This window comes from Eupeodes corollae, chromosome 2, assembly GCF_945859685.1.
Source record: "Eupeodes corollae chromosome 2, idEupCoro1.1, whole genome shotgun sequence".
Lineage (NCBI taxonomy): Eukaryota > Metazoa > Arthropoda > Insecta > Diptera > Syrphidae > Eupeodes > Eupeodes corollae.
Window position 1 is genome coordinate 99,845,800 of NC_079148.1, and position 12,958 is coordinate 99,858,757.

The 12,958-nt window shown below is 37.8% G+C and overlaps 1 protein-coding gene across 5 annotated transcripts in view; it reads left to right on the forward strand.

Annotated features, from left to right (window-relative positions):
- Positions 1-12,958, forward strand: part of LOC129947342 (protein furry) — a 137,760-nt gene that overhangs the window by 11,276 nt on the left and 113,526 nt on the right. For all 5 annotated transcript variants that reach the window (XM_056057865.1, XM_056057863.1, XM_056057867.1 and 2 more), the window contains exons 2-5: positions 4,635-5,704; positions 5,772-5,909; positions 12,365-12,705; positions 12,762-12,900. In XM_056057865.1, coding sequence (XP_055913840.1) covers positions 4,635-5,704; positions 5,772-5,909; positions 12,365-12,705; positions 12,762-12,900 — 1,688 coding nt within the window. The remainder of the gene's footprint in view (positions 1-4,634; positions 5,705-5,771; positions 5,910-12,364; positions 12,706-12,761; positions 12,901-12,958) is intronic.

Genomic DNA, 12,958 nt, shown 5'->3' on the forward strand with positions numbered 1-12,958 from the left:
TTTGTATATCAACAGTTTCTTTGGTTTACTTAATCCAGTTTTCTTCTTCAAGAGAGGATGAACTCGATGGAGTGTGATGTTGGCTTTCGTTATCACAGCCTTAGAGTGTGGGTTGAAGCGCAGCAGCTCGTTGATGTGTATTCCCAGGTATTTGGCCTTCTTCTTGGCTTTAACCCTTGATCCATCCGGGAACGTCAGAACAAGGTTTCGGGCCACTGCCGCCGATCTACAGCGGCTGTCTTTGGTGACCGGTCTCCGGAAGCTTACCAGTTCCGATTTAGAGGTATTAATCCTTATTCCCCACTTCTGGTAGTACTCGTAAAGTCTGTTTATGTGTGCTTCTACTCTTCGGACTGCGATCGTAGGAAACCTGGAGAACGAATAGGTGAGTGAGTCATCCGCAGGTTCTCACAATCCGTTGGCACTGGCTGTAGAGGAACATTCCAAGTTTCGATCCTTGGTCGACTCCAGCCTTTACATCTCTGATCGTTAACTTGCAACTATCTGTTTCTACGAAAAAGTTTCTGAAAGAAAGAAAAGAAAACAAAATTTTTATTATTGTCTGTGTGATATTAAAAATTCGGACCTTATGGATGAGGGCCTCAATCCATACTCTGTCGAAAGCTCTCTCGACATCCAGAAAGCATCCAACTGTGACTTGGTGGCTATTAAGAGCGGTGACGTCGGACTGAAACTTTAGAAGTGGATGGATCGTTGAGTGAGCTTGTCGGAATCCAAACTGCATGTGGGGGACGATGCTATGCTCGTTGCAGAATTTCTTCAGCCAGAATTTTGTTGATGTTGTTGAGGAGTGAGACTGGCCTGTAGTTGGAGATCATATTGGTACTGCCAATTGACTTCTTCGGCTTCAAGTTGTTAATGATCTCAGCTATCTCCTCAGGATTGCAGTTGTCGTCAAATTGAACTAAAATGTTTGGCTGTTCAGTCAACTGGATGGAGATTTCTACTTCGTTCAGGAAGGCGCGGTCCGTTGATGGTTTTGAAGTGAAACTCTGTTCAAAGTGTTTAGCAAAAGCTTCCATTTTGTCATTAGTTGGTTATAGCTCGATGTTGTTGCTCATCATGACTCCCGGCAGTGGTTTTCTCCTACCGATGAAGCTGTTGATTTCCTTGAAAGCATTTGATCTAGGTTTTATCTCCCTCAATTTTTTTTGAAGGAGATGTCGTTGTTGTGTCGGATGGAGTTTCGGAACAGGATGTTCACATATTCCAGTGCGCTCTTGATAGTCCGGTATTCGGGGTTCACCCTGTTGAGTTCCCTCTGATGGATCCTCTGAAGGCGTTTTCTCAGCCTTTATCGGCGAGAGTATAGGTTTTGAACATATTCCGGGAGGTGTTTTTATATGTACTTCGTTGTCCTGTGGATTTTTTGGGCATCAAGAGTAATTGTAATTGTTGATTCATTGGACTCGACAGCCTTATCAATTTCGTTGTCCTGGAGGTTTCGATTCGCTGGTGGAAGCACCAGGTTTTCTTCGATGTCCAACCGCAATATCTCGAAATTTAGTCTCTTGTAGTCGATGTAGTCCGCTTGTGGTCTCGCTGATAAAATGTCTGGTTGGCTGAGCTTTATGGACAGGAGTACTGCTACGTGGTCCAAATCGCTTAAATTCACTTAAATATTATAAATAGAATTATCAATGAAGCTTGCACTATCAAATGAGATATTGTATCTTACTGTGTAAGTTATGAAAATAAAGTTTGAATTGAAATTAAAAAAAAAAAAAATTAAGAGTTGATAGAGTTCTAGGAAATATTGGCTCTGGCTGCGACACTCCCACCAAAGAATGTTCATCGACATCATCGTCCAACCAGTCCACTATAGCTTTTCCTTCGATACTGATAGTTGTATCCTGCCATTGATGGTGACGTGCGTTGAAGTCGCCTGCAATGAGTCCGTAAGTAGTCCACTTTAGAACGTTGTTGAGGATTCCCAAGTCGTTTTGGATGTTTTCGTTGGTGGAGCCGAATTTGAAATAAATGCGTATAATTGTTTAGGACTCACCCTGTCCCAACTCTATTCTCACTGCAGTGGCTTTGCTGGTATAAAGCTCTGAGATGATAACTCCGCTGGTTCTGTAGGATATATTGTCCCTCACGAAGATGGCTGTTCCTCTACGACTCTGGGTTTTATCCTATCGGAAAGTCTTGTATCCGACGACATCGATGTTGTTTCTGCGGCCTACGTTGGTTTCACTGATGAGGGCGATATCCAGCTTGTTGTTCTTCATAAATATGTTGAATGATGTTCTTCTTTCTAAGCTGTACAATGAATTCACATTATACGTCAGAATGCGGAGCTTATTCAATTGCCTATCTGGAAGATGAAAGTGGCCAAAGCCACCAATCACTCAGATTGGTGTAGTTCGCTGGGATGGTGCTTTTGGCTTTCTCCATAATGGTGAACTGATTGCTGAAAAAAAATGTTTGAACTTCGTTGTTAAGGTTCATCGATTGAGTTGGTTTCGTTTTGTTTGCAATGGTCTTCAATAGGGTCATAGTGGCTTGTTTGAATGGAGTCGCTGCTGGACTCTTCGCCACTTTAGCGTAGCTAATGTTTAGTTGAGTGGTTGGACCCTTTGCCACATTATCGTAGCTGACGTTTAAACGAGTCGTTATGCGTGCTGATTGGGCAGCGAATAGCCGGTGCACCTTCTTCTGTGTGAGAAAAAGTCGAAGCTTATGTAAAAGAAATGTCGGAAAATAAAAAATGTAGATTCATATGTATATTTCTGCTGCAAGAGAACTAATAAGTTAAGTTTAAAGAAGTAAGTCGAAGTAAGTAAGGTTCTTCAAAAGAAAATCAAAAGGAATATTGTGACCCATTTACTACAGCCCTCAAATTACTTGGGCCACCTACTCGTGATGGAAAATAATGGCACAAAGTAATGTGAATTTGAAAAAAAACTTATATTCATTCAACAAGTTTGGCTGGACTATAAGCTTAAAATATAAAGAAAAATTGCGATGAACAAAGCTCTCAAGTAAGACATTGAAGTGCTCAATTAAAAAGACTGGTGAAGCCGATAAACAGGAGTCATCATCGACCCACCACCACTAATGAAAAGAACCACAACAAATGAAAATTCTGAAAAAGAACGGCTTCGCTTGTTACAAGACGAAAAGCTAAGTTTTCTGCACATCCAATTAATCCTGGTTACCTGGCCAGTTTCTTACGTTTTGTTTTTCATTGGATAACACGTTGAGACTGATCCAGGTTGGACATAATTTCTCTTCAATTGCACAACCAACTTCTTTTAATCCTAAGGAAATCGAGGATTGTGACAGACATAAATCAAAATCATTTAATAAGCTGCTCTGATAAGTCCCACTAGCAAAAAAATCTAAGGGCACAAGCTAATTTTAGTTTTTTTATTTAGCAAGGATTCAAGAGGTGCTTGCATTTTTAAATTGGCCTTCCAACTTGTTTAATACGAAAACAAACTCTTCCTTAGAGAGTTCCAAGACATTAGAGTCGTAGCATTCTTACTTGTTTTCTGTAATTTTCGTTTTCTCCAAAAAAACGAATCTATGTTGCTCACTATTTTGGGTTTATTTTGCATTTTTATTAATTAAGGAAATTTATTAATTAATGAACAGAACAGTTTCTTTTTTAATTATCATGAGTTGGCGTTTATTTATGTCTGTTTGTTTTTCTATGGTAGCACCGAATTTCGAACTCGAATTGTAAAGTTCGCCAACCGTGGTATGTCGAATGTATTAGTTCGCTTATGAAAATATCTCACTTGGAACGTTGGATTCGGTATTTATAACATACTTGGTATTGCACTTAAATATTTAATAACATTAAAACACAAATCTCAGTTTCCGGTATAAAGAATATGTACAAAGTAACAGAAAAACGGTTAGTAATTCGTAAGAAATAGAAAACCTACGCATTTAAAGAAAACACAGTCTAATGTAAACAAATACTTATTCTCGCCTTATCGACTGCTACATTGTTCTTCATTTAACTTATACTTTGCTTCCTAGACTCGTGCAATACATTATAATTAGTGTCATTCTAATAATGCACAACATCAACCCTGTAGCCATTTAAATTGAATTTTTTCAACCCCTTCTAATTTGCTTGCATAAAAAATATAACTGCATTAGTAGACTTGATATATTACGGTTTTAAAAAGGTACACTTATGTCTAGTTTCATACAAATATTATAATTTTTTTTAATTGAACATTAATTGTTTAATTTTCTTAAATTTTAAATGATTTAAAAGTTGAAATCTAGATGACCGTTTAACAAATGCTCAAGTTCAATGAAATTTTTAATCGATTTTTGTGTGTCACAAGTTGTTTTGAATAAGTTGCATTGTTTGTTTCATAAACTGGCTAGATACAATGAAGCAAAATTACATCGTATGAGTCTTTCGGGTTCTAATACAGTAGAGTTTCTTAACGAGTAAAATCAAATGAATTCATATCCTATTGGTTTTTAAATTTGCAAGAGTCCAAAAAACCAAGAGAGAATCCTATGTTGTCTACACTATGTTGTCTACTTCCAGGAAGTCGAAGGAGTCCAATGTTATTACCTTAGTAGGGATTTCCTCAAACTCCATATTGATATTTTTTTGTTTGTTTTTGTTATACTTTCAGAATATGACACATCGAATGACAGTTTAAAAGAAGCTCAAGTCCATTTATTAGAAGATGGAGGCCAACAACAAAACACATCCGGAAACATTGAAAACCTCCAAGGATCCCCTTCAAATCGAAATTCAACTAATCAATTTACTGAAAGCACACCAAATCCCAAACCATTGACGAAAGGAGGCACAGTTCACTCCTCGACAGACTCAACATTTGCAGCGGCTGCCATAAGCACAGCCGATGCCTCATTTGCCGAATCTCATATATTGCCCAATGTTACAGAAATTATACGACAAGTGCCAACGTCCACACGTCATTCGTTACTACCCTGGGGAGCACCTTCCCGCATATCCATAATAAATACAATTTCTTTTAATTCCAACGAATCACAAACAAGCGGCGAAATGGCATTGAGGCCAGGTGAAATAGTGATGAGAAATCTCTTCACAGATTTCACAGTTCAAGCTGAAAAGAAAATCGAATTGGTAATGCTTGAGAGTGCGGACAAAAATCTAGCTAAGCTATTGCAACGTGGCGAAGATCAGCAATTCGATCAGCTACTATCTGCACTTGGATCAGTAGCCGAACATTGCTTGCCCTCGCTCTTGCATACTATACTCGCTTGGCACAGACGTCAGCTATCCGATGCTGAAATAAAAAATGATCTAAAACGCATGGAGAAGAGCACAGCTCCAAAGCCGGTCATCGACATGGACTTTCAATTGCAACGTCGTGAAGCTGCAGTTGAGTTTATATTTTGTTTAGCTCTAATTGAGATACTTAAACAACTCCCAGTACATCCTGGACACGAGGATATTATAAGAAATATTGAAAATCTAGCATTTAAACATTTTAAATATAAAGATGGTCTCCAAAATAATCCCAATGCAAATAATATTCACATGATAGCCGATCTTTATGCGGAAGTTATTGGTGCTTTGGCTCAGAGTCGTTTCGCTTCGGTGCGTAAGCGATTTATGAGCGAATTAAAAGAGCTTCGGACTAAGGAACCAAGTCCGCATACAACACAAAGCGTTATAAGTCTTTTAATGGGCATGAAGTTTTTTCGTGTTAAGGTAAGATATTAGTTGTTTTGTAATTTGTTGACGGAAATGGTATTTTATTTTTGTTTTATTTTTATAGATGGTACCTATTGAGGAATTTGAAGCTTCATTTCAGTTTATGCATGAATGCGGACAATACTTTTTGGAAGTCAAAGAAAAGGATATTAAACATGCATTGGCTGGACTTTTTGTCGAAATTCTAGTCCCTGTTGCTGCGGTAAGAATTTATTTAATTTATGGGAATTTCTTTTCAATCAAATAGTTTTAATGCAGTTTTAGATACAATAAATACTAAGAAAAAGTGCACATACGCCCTAGGACACTTAATTTAAATATAATGTTTTGCATTGATATGTAATTGCCCAAGGTAGTGCGTACTTTTGAGAGTTAAATTCAATTGCCAGTCAAGGAATTTGTGATGTTATTTTATCCTAATTAAGCCATAAAATAAGAGCACCTACCAAAAAGGAGTCTTTCGGGGATGTATTATTTACTTAAACTTCTCCATCTAGCTAGATGTCTCTAGTTTAGTTCTCCAAGTTAAGTGAGGGCACTTTCCACTTGTGCGCGTCACCTGATTCGTGGTCTTCCTCTACTGCGCTGTCCTGTGGGTGTAGATTCGAAGACTTTTCGGGCCGGAGCATTGGTTTCCATGCGCTCTACGTGACCCCGCCATCTTAATCGTTGGACTTTAACCCTTCTGACTAAGTCTACGTCGCTGTACAGCCCGTACTCCTCTTCAATGCATACGGGACCGTAGATCACACGAAGAACTTTTCTCTCGAAACGACCCAAGTTGCTTTTGTCCGCTTTTGTCATAGTCCATGCTTCTGCACCGTTTAGCAGGACGGGAATAATGAGGATCTTATAGAGCGACACTTTGGTCCTTCGCGAGAGGGCTTTGCCACTCAATTGCTTTCTTATCTCAAAAGAAAAAGTGGTTAGCAAGTGTTAATCTTCGTTTGATCTCAGTGCTGGTGTTGTTTTCTGCGTTATGCAGCAGAGCCTAGGCAGACGAAGTCCTTGACTATCTCAAATTTACGTTGTGTAAGTAAGTCCTTTCTTGACGACAGCGTGTGCTTTTTTTTGCTCTCTGCCTCAATACTCACAAATGTCCCATTGACATCACGCTGAGTTCTTCCTATTAAGTCAATGTCATGAGCATATGCTAGTAATTCGATAGAGTTTTGTTGACGTGTGAGCTCTGCACTATTCTTTTAAGTACGATGTTAAAAAAATCGCATGACAGTGCATCACCTTGTCTAAAACCTTATTGACGTCGAAAAGATCTGTTAAGTTGTTTCCAACCTTTATGGAGCAGCGTGAATTCTCCATGGTCATTGGTCATCCTGTATAAACGGACGAGTTTGGCAGGGGTGCCAAAACTAGACATGGCTCTATACAGCTCGTCCCTGTAGATGCTGTCATATGCGGCCTTGAAATCGATGAAAAGATGGTGTCGATTTGGTGTTCTTGGGTTTTTTCCAGGATCTGCCGTAATGTGAATATTTGATCAACTGTGGACGATGTTAAGTAGACTGATTCCTCTATGATTGGTGCAGTTTAAAGGGTCTGTTTTTTTCAGAATCGGGCAAACAATACTGAGGTTAAATGCATCGGGCATGTTTTCTTCCGACCATATCTTACAGATAAGTTGGTGCATGCTCCTAACCAACTTATTTCCAGCTGTTTTAAAGAGCGTGGCATTCAAGCCATCCGCTCCAGCGGCTTGTTGGACATCAGCTTAGATATGGCAATCTTTACTTCGTCTAAGTTGGGAGGATGGGATTGTTGGCTTTCGTCTTCTATGTTGAATAAATCATCTTGCCTGACATCGGAATTCAGTTCGTTGTCCGTTATACAGTCTGCAGAAGTGGTCCTTCCATATCTTTCGGGGATGTATTGCTTATCAAAACCATGCGTTTAAAAAAAATTTAAAGCTAGAACATTTGAAAAAACCGCTCGTATTTATGAAAACAATCTTTTAAAGTTATGAATCCAAAGTAAACATATTTGGGTCAGATTGAAAATGTTATGTGAACTTTTAACTAATCAGAAGCCAAATCGCAAGTACACAATTAAAAAAATCAAGCATGAACCGGAAATGTGTCGGTTTGGGTAGCGTTTTCCTGGCCAGGTGTGATAATTGAAAAACGTATGGATCAATCGCATTATAAAAATATGCTTGGAAATGTTGCGTTCAAAAATCTCCCTGTAATTAAAAAAGCACTCCATTTGTGCAGCTGTGCCTAAAAGTAAAGGTTACCCGACCGTACCGTTACTCGTTTCAATTTAGAAAATCCTTAAATTTGCTTTGGATTAAATCAAAATGCTAACTTTTTCTTCTTATCACTAAAATCAAAGATTGTATGTTTAAGTTTATTTTTCTCAAAATATCTGAGAAGATGATATTGCTTATGTTTGCAGTGGCACTATTGTTTAACAATGTAGAATTGGCATGTCAAAGAGTTTTTAAATGACTCCGGTTATCCGGCTACCAGACTTTAACAATATCTTTCTAATCCATCTTCTACTGATTTTTGTGTGTAGACATAGGTATGGTATTGTGTCGCATTCCTCAGAATACCCATTTCCATAGTTGCAAAGCACTAGCAGGAAAGGATAATAATTGAGTTCATTTATTGACCAATTTGTGTAATTATTGTGAGTAGTGGAAATATAGTTTTCCGTCGACTTTTTAAGACCCTGTAATTTAATAAAGTTCTCCTGAAGAAGGCAGCAATCCCTGCCGAAAAGTTGGGAAAGTGAATGTAACTTAATTGTTTCATTACAAAAATTACAACGACCAAAAAAATCCGACGGAAAACTATATTGCCAATTCATTACATCAACATCGGGAGAGCATGCGGGCCAATTCATTACATCAACAGTATTTATTCCCAACCAATAAATTGTTTCTCTGCTGGTATGGATTCTTGCATTATCCTGCTGAAAATCCAAGATCTCTCATGGTTATCTGCCAAAAAAGGTACAAAATTTCATATCTTCGTCAATCAAAGAGAACCAGGAAAAAGTTATACAGCATAAGTATTCAAATACATTTCAATTATTATACGAAAACAAAATTTTTCATTATTCTTTTAAGATTATAAATGTTTATACATAAAAAGATTACTTAATATTAAATAAAAAACATAATTTTTGAATTCAATTCCTTTTACATTAATACTTTGTTGGTCCACCGTTAGCATTAATCACTGCCTGTAGACGTCTTGGCATAGATTCAACAAGATTTTGGGTCACATCGGGGGTAATTTCCGACAAGCACCTTTCTAAAGCTTTTTTTAACGTTTGTTTGTTGGTAACATCGACGTGAACAATTTTTCGTTTTAAAATATCCCAAACGTGGTCAATAGGATTTAGGTCTGGCGATTGTGGAGGGGTTTTTAATTGCCTTGGTGCATGATATAGCAGCCAATCTCTAACAATGATCGCGGTATGCTTGGGATCGTTGTCCTGTTGGAAAATCCAACTCTGGCCAAGACCCAACATATCCACTGAGGCTGCAAATTATATTCTAATAGTTGTTTATAAAAGTATCGATCCATAATACCATCAATAAACACTAGTCGGCCAACTCCAAATGCTGCTATTGCGCCCCAAGCCATTACGTTGCCTCCACCATGTTTCACTGCTGGCACAATATTCTTTGGCTCAAGAGCTGCATTTTTTATACGCCAAACGAGGGTCCATCATTTCCAAACAAGTTAAACTTGCTTTCGTACCTTAACTTGCTTGCATACCCTTGATCTCGTAATGCCCTTTGGATAGTTTTCGGATGAACTTTTTTATCCGTAGAATCGATTTTTTCCGCCAATTTTGGCCCTGAAATTCTTGGATTTTTCGCTACTTCCCTTATAATGAGACTGACATCTCGTCTGGAGAGCTTTTTTGGGCGTCCCGATCTTGGCTTATTTTTCACAGAGCCAGTGTTTTTGAATTTGTTGACAATATATTGGACCGTAGCAAAGGGTGTGTTGAAGAGTTTACTGATTGCGCGGTAAGATTTTCCTTTTTTATGCTCTTGAATAATAAGCTTTTTTATATAGACACTAACTTCTTTACGCGTGGTCATCTTGACGCTTTGTAACAATTTATTTGAATAATAGTGCTAAAAAATAATTTAAGAATCAAGTAGACTACTTGTATTGCAAAAATCTAACGGTATTTTAAATGCAACTATTTTCAAATTATAAATAAAGCAGAAGAGAATGCAATGTATGAACACTTTTGTCTCTCTTAATTTGAGTTTTTTTTCGTATTTACCGTTATTTTTAAAGCAGAATAAAATTTGTTGCGTGGTACAGTAATTAATATGTATTTGAATACTTTTGGTGTAAGACTGTTTCCCTGGTTCTCATTGATTGACGAATATATGCAATTTTGGGTATGTATGAAGACTCAAGTCCCAAACTGTAGATGTCCATATTATAAAGGGTGTCCCAAAATAACGCAAGATTTGAATTAAATAGAAAACACCGTTTTTAGTCTTTTGATAGTTATATTTTTATTGACTCGTAAAGTACATAGGATAGGGATATGTATGGAATAACACATCGAACAAATGGCCTCCACGGCTTTGCATGCACATGCGCACTCTTTTGTTGAAATTTTCCATGACCATTCTGCATAAATGTGGCTGAATTTCGTTGATGCAGCTATGAATCTCCTCTTTTAATGCACGGGTGGTGGTGGGCTTGTTGACATAGACTTGTGATTTCAAATAACCCCATAAAAAGAAGTCTAATGGTGTTAAATCACACGATCTAGGAGGCTAATTTTGATCACCGAAACGAGAGAGTACACGACCTGGAAATGTCTTATGCAGTAATTGAATTGTTTCACGGGCTGTATGACATGTGGCACCGTCTTGTTGAAACCACATATTGGACACATCAATATCATCCAATTTTGGCAGAAAGAACTGTGTAATCATATCGCGATATCGAGCACCAGTAACAGTCACTGCTTGACCAGCATCATTTTCAAAAAAATATGGCCCAATTATGCCTCCAGCCCAAAATCCACACCATACAGTCACGCGTTGTGGATGCATTTGTTTTTCGACAATCACATGTGGGTTCTCCGAACCCCAAATGCGGCAATTTTGGCGATTGACAAAGCCATCAAGATGAAAATGTGCTTCATCGCTTAGGATGATTTTGCTCGAAAAATCAGGGTCCATTTGTTGATGTTCAATAATCCATTCAACGAACTCTCTTCTCTGTCCATGGTCATTAGGCTTCAATTATTGTGTTAATTGAATTTTGTAAGCATGAAGACACAGATCTTTGGTGAGTATACGCTGTAGAGAGGTTCTTGAAATTTGCAATTCTTGTCCACGACGTCGAAATGAGGTTCCTGGATTGTCAGCAACACTCTCACGCACTGCTTCGACATTCACATTTGAATGGATTGTTTTTGGACGACCAGTGTGCTTGGCGTCTCCAACGGATCCAGTCTCCATGAATGTTTCAATTAATCTCTTCACAGTTGACGAAGTTAAAACACTATTCCGACCATATTTTGTACGAAATTTTCGAACTGCAGCCGCCAAGCTTTCATTATTTTTGAAATATTCTTTAATAATGAAGACACGTTGTTCTATCGTGTAACGCTCCATTTTTAATAACCCTATACTGTTAGCTGTCAAATTGCTTTTTTTTCAGGGTTGCCAACACTTCACTGCACAAATGGCGGCAAATTCAAATCTTGCGTTAATTTTGGGACACCCTTTACTAGGCGAACTACAGCCTACCGACCTTGTGATGATCAAAAAGACCTTGTGCCCAATTCATTTTAGACCGACACAAGTTTGGATTTCGCTGAATAGCTCTCCAAACCGTTGGTTTTAACACTCTTGTCTGAATCAGCGCTGTTAATTTGGTGCAACTTACGGTTGAATTGCTGGCGGCGCGACCGATTATTCGTTCCTCGCGGTCACTGAGCTTTTTTTTCTTCCTGATCGTGTCACAGTACCACAACTTTCTGGATTTTTAAAAAAGTTAGCAATAATGCGACGACTTCTGCTAATTCTCCTCGAAGTTGCACTGATACTAACATTTTCTTCATTTAGAGCCAAAATTTTACGTTTTCGACACCATATCGATATTACCATACCGCGCTACATATTTTGCAACAAAAAAGACTTAAATGACTGAGCCAAAACACTTTAATTTAAACACACTAAACTGGATGTTAATAGGAAGCATTGTGAAGTGTCTTATATTAATGAACCGCATCAAATCGACCGAACAACATAGCTCAGTTTAAATATAAGGGAATTCTCTTGAGAGAAAAATCAAGCAAGAAATTGCGGTACTATCGAACAATCGAAGACTAAAAACGATTTCACTTGTCAGTTTTCCCTTTGTTATTTAGAGCTTTTGTCAATTTCATTGAAGGTTGAATCTCAAATGGAAAAGTGGGTTATAATTATGAAACGCACTGTAGGTCGAACGAGCTATGATTCGGAGCTTATTGGGAAAGAAAGTTTAGTGATTGACATTTCTACCGACCTTTCTGATTCCAGAGCACCGTATCGAATCAATCAAACGATTTTAAAGCCTATTAACTTCAGACAGTTTAAATAATTTTGTAAATAAATTGAAGTTGAAAATATAATACTTTTAAATTTGATTCTCTTTTCAGGCTGTCAAAAACGAGGTTAATGTACCGTGTGTTAAAAACTTTGTAGAGCTCCTGTACATGCAGACGTTGGATGCATCGACAAAATCAAAACATCGTTTGGCTCTTTTTCCATTAGTCACATGCCTGCTCTGTGTATCTCAGAAAACATTCTTCCTTACCAACTGGCATTACTTTCTAGCCATGTGCTTAAGTAATTTAAAAAATCGAGATTCAAAAATGAGTCGTGTTGCTCTAGAATCTCTATATCGTCTCTTATGGGTCTACATGATTCGCATAAAATGTGAATCAAATTCTGCCACACATTCACGACTTCAGAGCATCGTTAACTCACTTTTCCCAAAGTAAGTTTATTTTAAAAAAAAAAACAATTCACCTATAAATTGAATTCAATTTTCAGAGGATCAAAAGGTGTTATACCAAGAGACACTCCACTGAATATATTCGTCAAAATCATTCAATTCATTGCACAAGAACGATTGGATTTTGCAATGCGGGAAATTGTATATGATTTGCTATGCGTTGGCCGCTCTATTAAGGTAAGTGTTGCACATTAAGAATTAAATTTTAATTCGAAGTGAATATGATTATTTTGCA